Below are 15707 nucleotides of genomic sequence, written 5' to 3' on the forward strand. Positions count from 1 at the left end.
CGATTTCTGAGAACACCCAAACAAAAATCTTCTGAATATTTCTTAGATATCTGTGTGTGTGTGTGCTGGAAAAAATTCGTACAAATAGTGTTTGGACAAAAACAAAGTGGATTCGATTGGATTGGAAAAATAACCCCGTTCAGGCTCATCAGACCTCATCGTCCTGTCGGGGGTTATTGTGAGAGACCCACCGGCTGGATGTACATTATCCCTTCCTTACTTTTGTGGGCGGAGCAACGAAAGGTGTGTTTGTTTAGGTGTCGAATTCAATTACAAACGGTGTTTCTCAGAAATCGCCTACTGCGCCTTTAAGTCCTTATAATATGTGGGATGGAAGTGATTTTCCAAGCAGTAACAGATGTGTGCCTTTAAAGAGTGCGGTCTGCACTCCTCCAGCATGAGCATCTGCAGAGCTGAAGTAGTCACTCCATGCAAACTGTATGTTCTCGTTCACAGGCACATTTGTTTTGCATAATGAGATCACCAAAAGTTGTTGCTCTATTAGATGTTGTTTGTCTTTGCACATGTATTTGTTATGAGCATGAAAACACTGTCAGAGTTTAATGTGGGCTTTTTGATTTTTGTCTTGTGTGTCTCATTTCTCTCCCCTCACTGGCCCTCGTGTTTGCCACTCCACCTGTTGTTTCTTCGTCCTGTCTCGATCCGCTTTTCTTCCTCCGTGGCCTCGTCTCCGTGAGAGTAGGAAGCTGGCCGACTGTCCGCAGCTTTTGGATGTGGAGGATATGGTGCGGATGCGGGAGCCGGACTGGAAGTGCGTGTACACGTACCTCCAGGAGTTCTACAGGGGATTGGTGCTGAAGGGCTTGGTCAAAACCAAAAACTCCTCCTAGGGTCAAAACTCAGAGCACAACGGTGAGAGCCAGGTCAGATAATGAGGAGAAGCGCAGCTCAGCTCGGAGCCAACAAACCTTTAAACACTTGAAAATGGATGAAAGGATTCAAAATAACCAAATATAACTTAAAAATATATATATATTTAACTTTATTTGGTTCAAGAAAAAAGATCTGAGAGCAGTGACTGAAACTTAAATCATTTCCGTCACTTGAAATCAAATCAAACACTCGTACGCTTAAAATGCAACATTTCTCATTGTCATTTAGTTGAACTTGAAAAACTGTAAAACTGTAGACATTTGTGTTCCCCCAAAACCCTTGTGAAAAATGAATATACCAAAATGTATTTGAAATGCATTTATTTTATGCAAAGTATAGTACAGATACATTTACACATTTGTACTTAATATAAATACCCTGCACTTGTACTTTTGGTATATTACATTTGTACATTTAAAGTCAACAACTCATTTTGTACTTAATGCACTTTAGTTATCCGGTCCAACTCTAGATATACTTGCTAAAATGCAAATACACTTTAAATTTCTTATGTTTAAAGACTTTCCTTAATATTAGTGATATTAACTCTTTACCTGCCCCCCCCCCCCCCCCCCTTTTGATAATTGACATTAAAATGCACTATGCAAACATAAATGGTTGTAATTTAAGAATGCAAATTTAAGAATTGGAATATAGACCTAAGTTTGGACTTGTTTTAAAGAAAACAATCAGCAGATTATTACTGAAGTATAAAAAAGTTATGGAAGTTATATCAAATATACTTTATTAATTTATATTTTTTAATATAAAATAAATATTTTACAAAATATTTTTTACTATAAAATTACTATAAAAGCTATATATATATATATATAAATATAACCAAGTTGTGTTCCAAATTTAAAGTTGATATCACAAAAATCGAAGTTCTCATGAGATTTTGTTTAGGCGTAGTACCAAAAATAGCCACCGGGTGCCATTGAATTTAATTGTATGCATTCTGCCATAACAAATTAATACATTTCTATTCAAATATCACTTCTGTCACTAAATATGGAACCTTGAGACTCAGACCTTTCTGACAATATGTGTTTTGTCAATATTAGAAAAGGTTTTGATGATAAATTATGAAAGATGATGCCCAAAAGGGGAGGGGCCTAATAAAAAAAATACCGTTTCTATGGTAACGGAACGTCCAATTTCAAAACGGTTTTCACAGTTCATAAGCTTTCTTTCAAATGATACCTAATTTATAATAACTACTAAAATATGTGATAAAATAATAAGAATTTTTTTATTATATATAATATGTTATACTTTTTAGAGGACTTCTTACCTTACTTTTTAAAATATAATTTTATCTTTTTTATTGACAAATACTAGATTTTCTTATTATGAACTTTTAGCACTAAAAACCAAAGTTTCAATTATTAAAAGTGTGTGCGTCGACTTTTTGTGACAAAGGTCAGAAACTCCTGTAATGACGTCGATTTTTTATTTATTTTTTTGTGTCATAAGTTCATATATTAATGTTCATTCATAATTTGTAAGAAAAAACAACTGCGCTAAAATATCTATTCAGGAGTCTTAGACCTTTCCAACGATATATAGTTTGTCATGACTAGATTAGGATTTAATAGTAATATAGTGAAGTAAATTTAGGTTGCCCGTATGACAGTTAAGGGGTTAAAACACATTTTAGGCGTAATTTTAAGAAAATGTGCATTGTGCAAGAAAGAAGTACTCAAAATAAAGATTAATTATAATATTTATATCAGTAAGTCTCAAGCAATAAGTCAATAAATATGCCAATAGATTTGTAGGATGAAATTAAATGTATTTTAAATACATTTTGGTATAGTTTTGTTTCACTAGGGGAACAATTCAAAATAATCTCAATCAGCTCATATATTTAATTAATTATGTATCACATAAAGCATATCCCACTATTGATTTCACTTCGCTATATTGTGCAGCCCATTCATTTAAAATTTTTTTTTAATTGGACTTAATGTGTTAAATCATATACACTCTACGTATATGAATAAACGCTGTTTTATTTCACATGAAGCAGAATGCATTATGGGAGAAAACATTTGAGATTAAAACGGTCACACTGGTCGTCATTGCAGTAATTATTCCTGAGAAGGTCTAGCTTCATTTGTTGGCAGGTTTCACTCAGTTTGATATTTTCAAGTGTGCTAAAATACTTCCTACACTCTTAGAAGAAAAGGTTCTATATAGAACCTTAAAAGGTTCTATCAGCGCTAGGTATTTGGAACCCCTAAAAGGTTCTATACACTCTTAAAAAAAGGGTTCCTCTGGGTTCTAAATAGAACCCTGGGGTTCCATACTTGGCCAATAGAACCTTTTACCAAAAAAAAAAATGGTTCAGCGGGGGATGGAACCATTTCTGGTTCTAAATAGAACCATTTCTTTTAAGAGTAAGTTAACCGATGCGCAGATTCAGGTTTACCACACCTAGACATTCAGCTTAAAAGGTAAGGCCTTTCGGTCTCACACGCGCACCGGGCCGTCTTCCTCGGCGTGTGTGTGTGTCAGTTTCTGACGATTAGCATTTTGTGGGAGGGAATCAACAACCTGCAGTGAAGACCAGAAACTGCCCAAACATGGTCCTGCTCACACACACACACACACGAGGAACGACAGGATCTCAAACACAGCGGCATAGCTAGCGCTTTAAAGAGCACGGCGGACACAAAACAGGCTAACTGTGTTCTTTGCTTGTTCCTGGCACATGTTAAATGTTTGCCATCAAGAACCTTGAATTTAATAATTATTTTTCAGAATTCAATAAAACTGAACCTCTATCTGCCGCGTCCGGTGTGCCGTCGGTTGATTTTGTTAATGCATTTATGATGGAAGTTTATGGAGCCGTGCATTTTGAAAGGTTTAAAAACAGAAATATGCATTTATACAAAATTGCTCATTCACGTACATTATCATATACAGTATATATCCATCCATATTATACATTTAGCCATTATTTTCATGTAGACTTATGCAAGGAAAAACAAGTATGATATTATTGAGAGAACTTTTTATTTTATAAAACTATATGCATATTTGGTTTCACTCTTTTTAAAAAAAAAAAAAAGTGGTCAAAATATGTAAATACTTTTTATGAATTTTGAAGGGTTTAAAAACTGAAATGTGCATTTATACTAAACAAATATGAAATTATTTATTATATATTTAGGGAAGGTTTCTAACATAAAAATAGATTTTTATTTTCATATCCATTCATAAAATACTAGGAAAAATAAGCCTTTTTCTCCCCACAGAACTAAATGCATATTTGGTTTCTATATATGAAGAGTTCAGATGCAAAAGCCTCTAAATGCCATTTGAAATTTTCTTCTTTAATGATGATTTTTATCAAACTTGTATATTTAAGTTCAGTAATTTCACTTAAATAACAATTAATAGGTAATTATCATTGCCATTTAAGTGAAATTACTGAACTTAAATATACAAGCTTGATAAAAATGATCATTCTAGAAGAAAATTTCAAATGGCACTTAGAGGCTTTTGCATCTGAACTCTTCATATGTCTAACACATCCCATTTAAATGTATGCAAGGTTCCTAATATATTAAATAGCTTTATATTTTTATGTAGAATCATTTATACTTTTAAACCAATTTTATCATGTCGGCACACAAAATGTTTAACGATTTTCAAAACCGGTTTGATTATTTGGCAACACTTTACTTGAAGGGGTGTGCATAAGACTGACATGTCACATTATAATCATGACAGGACACATGTTATAAATAGTTTTATGACAACTCTCATTAAGTGTCATTCGCTCAGTTATGATATTTTTAAAGGGATACTCCACTTTTTTTGGAAATAGGCTCATTTTACAGCATTTTACACTTCTTTTTTTTTTTTACTCAATTCTACAAAAACTCCTTAATCTTGTATTTGGGTCAAAAATGGGCACCCATAGAAATGAATGGGAAAGACTGTAATTTCGAGCATTCCTAAAATAAGCCAAAAATAAGACGGCAAAGTCACTTCATCTTTAGGTTTCAGCTCTAAGAACTTATTGGAATGATATTTTAATGTAGTTAAAAAAATAAAAAACATAAAAATAAGCATAATTTACATAGAAAATATGGTACTTTTTGAAGTAAATAAATTCAAAACTACCCCCAAAATAAATAAAAACACCATAAATGGATAGACAAAACTTTATCGAAGACAGTGATATAACATTTATAATAAATAAAAATTAGGATCACACCTGAGTCCACAATTACAGGATTAAGGGCTATAAAGCGAATACGGTTTGAGGGCTACACTGTCACATTTGCATTCAAAATGTCATTATTGAGCGAAAGTCTCTTAATGACAGTTGTCATGTCAGTCTTATGCACACCCCTTCAAGTAAAGTGTTACCCATGTATATTTGCCTGTGGTTGTGTCTTTACATTAGGGCCTATGCGAACTGCATGCCCCTGGTGGAGGTGGAGGACATGATGATAATGGGTAAGAAACCCGACTCCAAGTGTGTGTTCACGTACGTGCAGTCGCTGGTTAACCATCTGCGCAGGTATGAGATGATGCTGGCCCGAGCTCAGCAGAGCACTGACTTCTGAAGTCCTGTTACATTTCAACCGTTCACATCGTTTACTTCACACACACATCCAAACACTCCCCCCGTAACAAGACGTTGGGTTTTTTTTTTTTTTTTTTTAAACGAACGGTAGTATGATCCAAAAAAAGGTTAAATGTACCAAAATGTTTTATTGATGGAAAAAGAAAATTGCAAGGTGTTGAGCAATGTGTTGACGTGTAACTACTTGACTTCACGTGTTTAAAACGAAACATTATTTTATGTTGATTGCCCATATCTGTGGTTTTAAACGCTTTTAAACCTGTTCCACGGTACTCAGACCTGCATGCTTTTTCACAAGTTTACTTGAAGTTTTAGAAAAAAAATCATCTGTATACGATATTGTGTTTATTTAAAAACGTTGCAAGAACATTAATCTCACGGCTTGTTATGGCTTCAGCCATTTTAGTGCGAGATTTAACTGTTTTTCACTCGAATTATTGATGTTTTGTAATTGAACACAGACCCGGAGGTGTCAGACATTAGTCCTTGTATTTTGCATAAACGCACTTATGTGTGTATTTATGGATGAGTATATTTTGTTCATATTCCTGAACTTCATTTGAAAGCAGAGATGTCTGTCCCTAAAACTGTTTCGCTGATTTTTATAAATCTTTACCACACGGCTTTCAGACGATAAAGAAGTGTGATTTAAACGGTGTATGTATGTCTGAGTAGCCCTAGAGAGTCAATTTGAGAATAATAATAATGTATTGGTAGTAAATTTATCTGAAATGGTCAATGATGTTTATATATTTGGTTCTAAAGATGGATTTAGTTGAAATAGTTTTAATGACTGCACATAATTTAATGACACAAACATGGACTTTTGAAGATACTACTGCAGAAACCACACCAGAGGACTGACTTCGCTTGGTACTTGAAGGCTGCATGAGTAGATCAAATTAGCTTTCATTCACAATTAATAGTGAACTTAATTGTTTGTACACTTATTCAAAAACTACTGTTCACTCTGTATTTCTTACACTATGGTTTCTTATAGTAATCATTAAAACCATAAATGATACCCAAAAATGTGTTTGTTATTTATTATTGCATTTGCTGAAATAGGAAATCTTAAAGATTCATAGTCATGAGTGCTACGTGAATTTTTTTTTGCTCATCAAGCCTGCATTTATTTGATAAAAAAAACCCCAGTAATATTGTGAAATATTATTATAGTTTCAAATACACTTAATATACTTCAAAATGTAATTTATTTCTGTGATCAGAGCTGAATTTTCAGCATCATTACTCCAGTCTTCAGTGTCACATGATGATCCTTCAGAAATCGCTGTTATGATAATTTTTTTCTGTATTTTTGATCAAATAAATGCAGCCTTTGTGAACACAAGACTTCTTTCAAAAAACATTTAAGTAAAATAAAAAATGTATTAGTGCAACTTTCATGAAATAAAATCACTAAAAGCCTTCCTTCCGCTAGAAAAAATAGTCCCTGACCGTGAACAGCAACAACGAACCAATGTCTATTGAAGCTTGTTAAAAAAGGTTATTGAAAAATAATTTAAAAAAGGTTACATGAAAAATAAAAAAGGTTATTGCGACTTTTTATCTCACAATTCTGACTTTTTTTCTCAGAATTGTGAGATATAAAGTCAGAACTGCGTGATATAAAGTCAGAATTGCGAGATATAAAGTCTGAATTGCGAGATATAAAGTCAGAATTTTGACTTTATTTCTCACAATTCTGACTTTATATCACGCAATTCTGACTCTATATCTCGCAATTTCGACTTTATATCTCACAATTCTGACTATTTCTGGCAATTCTGACTTTATATCTCGCAATTCTGACTTTCTCGCAATTCTGAATTTATATCTCGCAATTCTGACTTTATATCTCGCAATTCTGACTTTCTCGCAATTCTGAATTTATATCTCGCAATTCTGACTTTATATCTCGCAATTCTGACTATTTCTCGCAATTCTGAATTTATATCTCGCAATTCTGACTATTTCTCGCAATTCTGACTTTATATCTCGCAATTCTGACTATTTATCGCAATTCTGAATTTATATCTCGCAATTCTGACTTTCTCGCAATTCTGAATTTATATCTCGCAATTCTGACTATTTCTCACAATTCTGACTATATCTCGCAATTCTGACTATTTCTCGCAATTCTGAATTTATATCTCGCAATTCTGACTTTATATCTCGCAATTCTGACTATTTCTCGCAATTCTGACTATATCTCGCAATTCTGACTATTTCTCGCAATTCTGACTATTTCTCGCAATTCTGAATTTATATCTCGCAATTCTGACTATTTCTCGCAATTCTGACTTTATATCTCGCAATTCTGACTATTTCTCGCAATTCTGACTATATCTCGCAATTCTGACTATGTCTCGCAATTCTGAATTTATATCTCGCAATTCTGACTATTTCTCGCAATTCTGACTTTATATCTCGCAATTCTGACTATTTATCGCAATTCTGAATTTATATCTCGCAATTCTGACTTTATTTCTCGCAATTCTGACTTTATATCTCGCAATTCTGACTTTATATCTCGCAATTCTGACTTTATTTCTCGCAATTCTGACTATTTCTCGCAATTCTGACTTTATATCTCGCAATTCTGACTTTATATCTCGCAATTCTGACTTTCTCGCAATTCTGACTTTATATCTCGCAATTCTGACTTTATATCTCGCAATTCTGACTTTCTTTCTCGCAATTCTGACTTTCTCGCAATTCTGACTTTATATCTCGCAATTCTGACTTTATTTCTCACAATTCTGACTATATAACACGCAACTGTGTGATAAAGTCGCTATTATTTTTTTCTTTTATTCTTCCATAAATGTGTGATATAAAGACAAATAAAATAAAAACAACACAAGAACTGCAGTGTTGTGCAGTGATAAACAGAACCATTGGGTGAAGCTGTCATAGCCATGTTTTATCATGAATAAAGCACAGCTATTGACCAATCAGAATCAAGGATTGGAACTAACCGTTTTATATATATATATATATATATATATGTGTGTGTGTGTTTCTATTGTATAATAATCAAAAACCACTCATTCGCTATGATGATATTCAAAGCCTTTATTTTCTCAGTGGTGTTTGCGCTCCCACAGTCTGAAGGCCTGATTCCTGCCCATGAGAACACAGATCATCAGTCCTCAGCCAGTCTCAGGCTTTACAGCTGTGGACATCATTATCGTCCCTCTGGGCAGAAATAAGGTTATGTACAGTACAGTGAGAGCGAAACACTGGAACCGTTCACTGACACAAACATAAACTATACGACTCACTAACTCTGACCTTTAAAATGCGGATTTTTCAATCAGTGTCTGAACTGAATAATGCCACTTAAATCGACTTGTTGAATGTGTGGTGAACTATTTTTAAGCCACATTTAACAAGGAGAGAGGGACTTTGGCTCAGTTTTAGTTCTCACGGTAATTGTAAATCAACCAGGTCTCACAATGTTTATGTAAGGGGTTACAGATCTGTGTGCTGGGAGTCCACATCTGACTGGTGTGTGTCAGTCTCAGTGGGAGGACTGGTGGACTGGCGGCCCTCAAACGGACTGTCTTTCGCCGGAGAGAAGCGAAACTCCTCGGGCACTTGATCTTCGGGATTCTCTTTTTTATAAAAGCCCAGTTCTGCCAATAGTTTGTGTATCTCCGTGCGAGTCATTTCAGATAATGGGATTCTCTGGAAGAGAAACACAGCATCATTTTGATCAGTGAAATGGTTATGAAGACACGTGTTGCATCAAATTTTTAGAGGTTGAATCTATGCATCTTTTGCCCCATCTAGAGGTTAAAAAATAAAACTGCATGAGTCTTGAAGGTTTTGGTTGCGCATGGATAAACGCAAATACACGTGGATGACAATCATATAAATAAATAACGTTATTTTAAACGTTTTTTACGTTTCACAACTGGTGATTATGGTTGGTATGCCGATTTTAATTATTTATGATACTTTTTTCTCGTTAGTTGTACAGCTTATTCCCGCGAAATCCGTCCCGACAGCTCTAATTAAATATAAATTATTAGTGTACTAGGGTAAACCCATAGTTTGAAAGATGGGATTCTTGCACTAACGTTACTCGTTTTTTTTTTGTTTTTTTTTAAATTACATCATCCACCTTATTTTGCAACGCGGAAGATCGCCATTTTCTGTGAATTTGCCAGAGCCAGACGATTCATGGACGAATCATTGCCTCTATGGCAAATAATTAGAATAATAATAAAGCGCAGTAATACAAACCAGTTATTATAATTACTACAATACACATAATATTTGAAATATCAAGGAACTGTTGTTGCCTAGGCCTACAGCTAAAGCAAGCGGGACCCGAAGCTCGTCTCGACACATTAAATATGACATTTTTCAATAGATGCTAACGTTATATTCTTAAATAAATGCTTAACAGATTTACTTAATAGATGCTATTTATTTAAGTACAAGTAGCAACAGATTACACCATGTAAAATAGCATGTAGGCCTATTTTCTTTGCAACATGTAAACAGTAGTTAGATGCTATTGACTCTAAATAGTGGCAGATTTGTACTATTTGTTGTACAGTAAACGGTATGCCTATGCAATAATAGCAGTGTAAATTATCATATTTATTCAAGTTATTAAATGGATGCCGCCTCCCTACCTGAAAAACACTTTAGACAATTTATTTCCTTTATTATTTTAATTGAAAATAAATGCCTTTCCTATCTGATATGTAATGGGAAAAGAGGGTAGATAAGAGTGAGTTCAGCAAATTGAATAAAATTTGCGTCCGCAATTTTCGCATGCACGTTAAAAATAAATATGACCTCATGTTTTGTCAATCACATTTACACACTGCCTGCGACACTTTCGTCCATCATAAAAAAATATATTTTCGATTGGGTTTGATTTTCTGAATTTTTCGCATTCATAGCAAGCAAGCATTTTGACAATTCAGCATGACGAATACGCAAAAACGCATACGAAAATTTCGGACTGAAGTGTGCAAGGAAATTCTCGTCCAAAATTTTCGCACGTTAAAAAAAATAAGACCAAACATTGCATCAATCACGTTTACTTTACAAAAAATTTCGTCCATCATTAAAAAAAAAAAAAAATCGCATCCGTAGCAAACTATTTGAGAGGTGTTTTGACAATTCAAAGCCAACTAATATGAAAAAAATGCATACACAAATTTTGGGTCCTTGCACACTGTAGACATCCAGCGTCTTCCGTTGTTTTGGGCCAGGCGTGAGTGGGCGGAGTTAAGGCCCTTGCACACTGAGTCCGAAATTCATGTACGAAATTTTTGCACGTTAAAAAATAAATACGACCACATGTTATGTCAATCATGCTTGCACACTGCCTCCGAAACTTTTGTACGTCATTAAAAAAATCAAATTGGGATCGATTTTCTGCGTTTTCCGCATTCGTAGCAAGCAGTTTGAATGGTTTTTTTAACAATTCAGAGCCACCGAATCACGAATACGAAAATTTCAGACTCAGTGTGCAATGGCCGTTAGTCTAAATAACCTCTGCCAACAAGGTGGGCTATTTGTACTTAGTCTAAATAGACACACTGGTTTAGAAATTGTGGCGCAAACTCTTGGATTGTGAAAAGGTGAATTGTGTACTTTTTTTTGTGGGTTCATTGCACACTGATTCTGAAATTTTCGTTTGCGTTTTTTCGTATTCGTGATTCGGTGGCTCTGAATTGTCAAAACACCATTCAAACTGCTTGCAACGAATGCGAAAAAAGCAGAAAATCGAACCCAATTTGATTTTTTTAATGACGTACGAAAGTTTCGGAGGCAGTGTGCAAGCGTGATTGACATAACATGTGGTCGTATTTATTTTTTAATGTGCGAAAATTTCGGACGCGAATTTCAGACTCCGGAGAACAAAGCAAGTGCATGTGGGTTCTCTACAAATGGTAGTTTGAAATTGCTAATCCTTGTTTTAAAATGATCATTTCAAATTGAAACACGTTTGACTTACATCTAGCTCTTCATAGTAGTGGTTGAGAAGGACGAGTTCAGGGTCGGCCCCAGGAATGTGCTTCATCACCAGGTTGTGGCTGAACGGAAGAACATTAAGGATGTACTAAACACTTAAAGCTGTCTTCTACCTCACAGATATCCGAAATAAATGCTGAGAATTACACCTGTCTCGGTCACAGCATTAGTAAAAACATGTATTTGCATTCCAGGAGAAGAAAAAAAAGATCGAAAGGTGAGGGTGTGTGTGTGGATACACCACTGGATATCAGGTGACAATGAACAGCTGAAAGTGAACCGTTTTAAATGTGTAACTCTGTAAAAGATTATCAGAACAGATGGAAGCTGATCGGCTGTGAGATGCATGTTGTAGCTCGAGAACGGAGGTAAACACAGGGAACTGAAAGATGAGAAGGGAGTGGACACACTGCCAGACAAAACACTGTAAAAAGATCACTACATTTTAGAACGAAAGATCTTGTTTTCTAGGTTTTATATATTCTAGGTTAAACATACTTGTACAACATTGTAGAGGCTTAATATTATGAAAACTGTATATGAATGTGTAAATAAAACATGAATAAAATGTTTTAAAAATCAAAGAAATTAAATTAAAAATGGTTTATTAAGAAGGCACTTTTATTATTTTTTGTGATGCGGTACATTTTTAGAAATGACCATTCAAAATATGAAAGAATTAATCTTTTTTTTTAAGTCACTTTACAAATTGACAAATAAATAGATTAAATTATTTTGTAGTTAAATGTTTAATAAAACAGAGCATTTTCTATTGCAATAAAAAAGTATTTATTAATTGCTTTACCAATTCTGTTTAAAATGTGTGTCGGCGACAAATAAATGTCCCCGAATTAGAAGATACGTTCCTGTTATGCAGATAGTAAAAATACCATTTGAAAAAATTCATTTAAACGACATCGGTGTTTTGCGCGAAAAACGAAAAGGAAAAACGTTTCTGTTTTTTTGCAAACCTTTGTCATGTAATCGTACCCTTATTTTAATTTTTATTGGGAATCTTGTGCTCCATAACAGATTGACTGGTCATATGGTGATTATAAAGGATACTAAAGAGGAATGTCCTGGGTCACAAAGGCCTTGACCTGTAATGATCGAGAGGAGAAAGGAGAATATAATTCTGCATAACCAAGTGAGTTGATGAAGTTTTTACTAATACTTTTTGTCAGCAGAAAATATTTAAGTCAATATCGCATTACTTACCTCCCTCAGCCTATTCAGCTGTCATCCACCACACGTCTGAAGGGAAAAGTTGGGGGGGAAAAGTTTTAGAAAACTAATTTGATCAGCCACGAGTGCTGACATTTAGTATAACATTGTCTACGTTCAAGATTTTAGTGGATTTTAGCCCATTTTATTATGATTTCCACTCTCACACATGCAAACTTGATGCTTTTTGTCTTACAAAGAAATAAAAAAAAATAACTTACAGTACAATTAAGTGTAATATTGCTATTGTACATTTTTTTAATAAACAAGAAGTTACAAGTAACACAATATTATCAAGAAAGTTGGTCATGCATCTCTGAATAACACTGTTTCATTCCCCATTAATTCTGAGATTTTGAACAAATAGTTGACTCATATAGACAATCATTTCTACTGGTGTAATGTGTAATCTGCGGTAAGAGTCAACGAAAACCCTACCACTAATACAGACTGGAAATGAAAATCTGTCTGAAACATAAAATGAAAACAGTGGAAAGTCTCAATGACATTGTAGTGTAGTATATCAGCGCTCAGCCAATCAAATTCGAAGACCAGGATTTTTGTATATTGTTTTTCTAAGCATTTGTGGTATTTTTTTATAATGCTTTCCTCAGGCGATAACCGGACTTTTATTTTGACACGTGAATATTAAAGACCTATATTTTGACATCCAATATTTTGAACTAATGATTGCGGCAGGCAGCAAAACACTGTAGATTTCATTTTAGTAACGTTATCCTTCAGTAAAATAGTGTGCATTGACCCAGAAACAAACACACCAGCTTTTAAATATTAAAGACTAAACCCCTGACATAATTGAGCCATTATGAATCGTTTTTTGTTCACAAGTGAGACATGATATTATGTAAATGATATGTCCTAATTAAATGTCTCCCTTAGGCTGATTACACGTTAATGAAAAACATTGCGTTGAAACGTCGGAGCTTTGCTGATTAAAACAAATGGCTGGGTACACGAGCTGGCTATAAATTCTGTTTACAAGCCGAATGTCTTGATTCTGAACGCATTCATCCTTCATCCGTCCGGAGATTGAAGCTGAATGAAATGCTTTGCTCACCTCCACTCTGGCCTTCGCAAGACCATTGAGTTTTTTGGTGTCCACTTCATATGATAGGATGAAGGATGGAAGCAGGGCAGTGAAGATGATCGTCCACATGCTGAAGATGCTCGAGCTGAAGCTTCTGTGTGTGTGTCTCACACTCTCACACACTGACTCTGCCACGTCACGGAGCTCATATTTCTCTTTCTCTTTTTTCCTTCTGTTTGTGAAGGGAACATCTATCGCTATCTAGAGGCAGAGAGAGAAATTCCCCATAAGAGTGAAATGGGACTACGGATTTGGTGATAAAATGATAAAAATTCAGTGTTTGGTTTGTGTGAGAGTATGTTCTGGTTTGCAGAGGCGGGGGGTTAACCCTTCTAAAAGAGTTTTTTGTTTATATACCTTTGTTAAAACATACAAAAAGTGGTCAAAACACAACAGAACATAAATTTTTTTATTGTTTACAACATTAGAGCTTATGTTTTAATGAACAAAATGTCAATCTTCATCAAGATACAATAACAATATAATTCTCAAGATACAGTTCATAATTCATATTTATAATGGATTGTCACCTTAAAACGCCTTTAGTTACAGCCCATCTTGGTTCATTGTTGGTTGTCATCTTGGTTTGTATGGGTTTTCTTTGAAATCATCAGAAGAAATACTCATACATGCATTCATGTACACTTTAAAAAAAAATATGTTTATTATTTGTAATCACAACATTTTTTCTTTTGTCAAATCAACTTAAATAATTTATGTGGTTCAGATAACATAATATTTTGAGTTTCTAATGATTAAATCAATCTCCTTCATTGTATTAACTCAATTTTTCAATTTCAATGAACTTAAAATTTTAAGGCAACCAGGTTACTTAATTGTTTAAGTTAAACCAACCATATTTTTTATAGTGTATTTATAAATACACTAAATATACATCACAAATATGATAAGATATTAAAATGTGTTATTTTACATGTGAATTCAAATTTGCATCTCTGACGACGTACATTTTTCTTGTTCGAGAAGCCATTTCACTTTGATATATGTCACAAATGGAAGATTTCAGTTTCATGCCGAGTTTAAGTCATATTGTCTGGTTTACAAACGTTACAGCAAGGTTTAATAAGTAGTATTTCTGTGAGTCGGTGATTTCAGATGGAATCCACCCTAAAATGTTTGAGAAATAATTGTGTTGATGAATAAGCAAAAACTGAAATTCCCTTTCTGCCTGATCTCATGTTGATTATGCAAATGATCATAAAATAAGAAATAAAAAGATTTTGTAGGTCTTGTTTTTGACTAGATGCTTCTATAGACAAACATCTGTGGTGTTTTAAATAGCAGTGTCAGGCAAACAGACCCCATGCCTGTGTCATTACAGCAGTATTCTGGGTTCACGATGCCTGAACATCTCTCAAATACAAGGATGCTTCGAAACAGCCTTTCCTTGCATCATAGAACCTCTCATCCTATTGACTGTGATTGCATTCAACAGCTGTAGTATTATTAGTATTAGTGTAGTGTTACATCTTCTATTAAATGTTAAAATAAAGAAGATTATTTTGAAATGTTGAGAAACTTACAGGGATTAATACTCTGTAGTGAACATCAGTGTCTCTGTTTGTGTAAAGCTGACTTAAGTCTACGGTGCACCGGAGTGTGAAATACTGCCCGTAGAAGACACTGTATCTAACCAGTGGCGGTTTCAGCTTACATAACCGCATAAATTGCTCACTTCCCACAACTATATAGTACAAGGAACACTTCAGTACTATCATATACAGTAATCAAAACTATTCAACGCCCCCCCCCCCCCCCCACCCCCCCATTGTAAATCAGGTTTATTGGCACAATTTACAGACTTTCAGCTGTTTGCAATGAACAAATCAAACAAAGTAATTGAAA

The 15707-nt window shown here is 34.3% G+C and overlaps 2 protein-coding genes across 7 annotated transcripts in view; one reads left to right on the top strand and one right to left on the bottom strand.

Moving 5' to 3' along the window:
• The window catches only part of smtnb (smoothelin b), an 82443-nt gene extending 75908 nt beyond the window's left edge, over positions 1-6535 (top strand). For 3 of the 6 annotated variants that reach the window (XM_039662121.2, XM_039662124.2, XM_039662125.2), the window contains one exon: positions 5321-6535. In XM_039662121.2, coding sequence (XP_039518055.2) covers positions 5321-5483 — 163 coding nt within the window. In that variant the 3' untranslated portion in view covers positions 5484-6535. Of the gene's footprint in view, positions 1-703; positions 885-5320 lie in introns of all 6 variants that reach the window. The other 3 variants (XM_039662123.2, XM_089129819.1, XM_039662128.2) reach the window with 3 other exon arrangements.
• A 2031-nt stretch (positions 6536-8566) lies between these two features.
• Positions 8567-13996, bottom strand: selenom (selenoprotein M). The gene is made up of 5 exons (XM_039662170.2): positions 13812-13996; positions 12728-12763; positions 12575-12609; positions 11493-11571; positions 8567-9196 (listed from the first exon to the last, which is right to left on the bottom strand). The coding sequence occupies exons 1-5, from the start codon at positions 13908-13910 to the stop codon at positions 8981-8983; spliced, it is 465 nt and encodes a 154-aa protein (XP_039518104.2). The 5' UTR covers positions 13911-13996; the 3' UTR covers positions 8567-8980.
• Positions 13997-15707: the final 1711 nt, after the last annotated feature.

This window comes from Pimephales promelas, chromosome 4, assembly GCF_988280905.1.
Source record: "Pimephales promelas chromosome 4, fPimPro1.hap1.1, whole genome shotgun sequence".
Taxonomy (NCBI): Eukaryota; Metazoa; Chordata; class Actinopteri; order Cypriniformes; family Leuciscidae; genus Pimephales; species Pimephales promelas.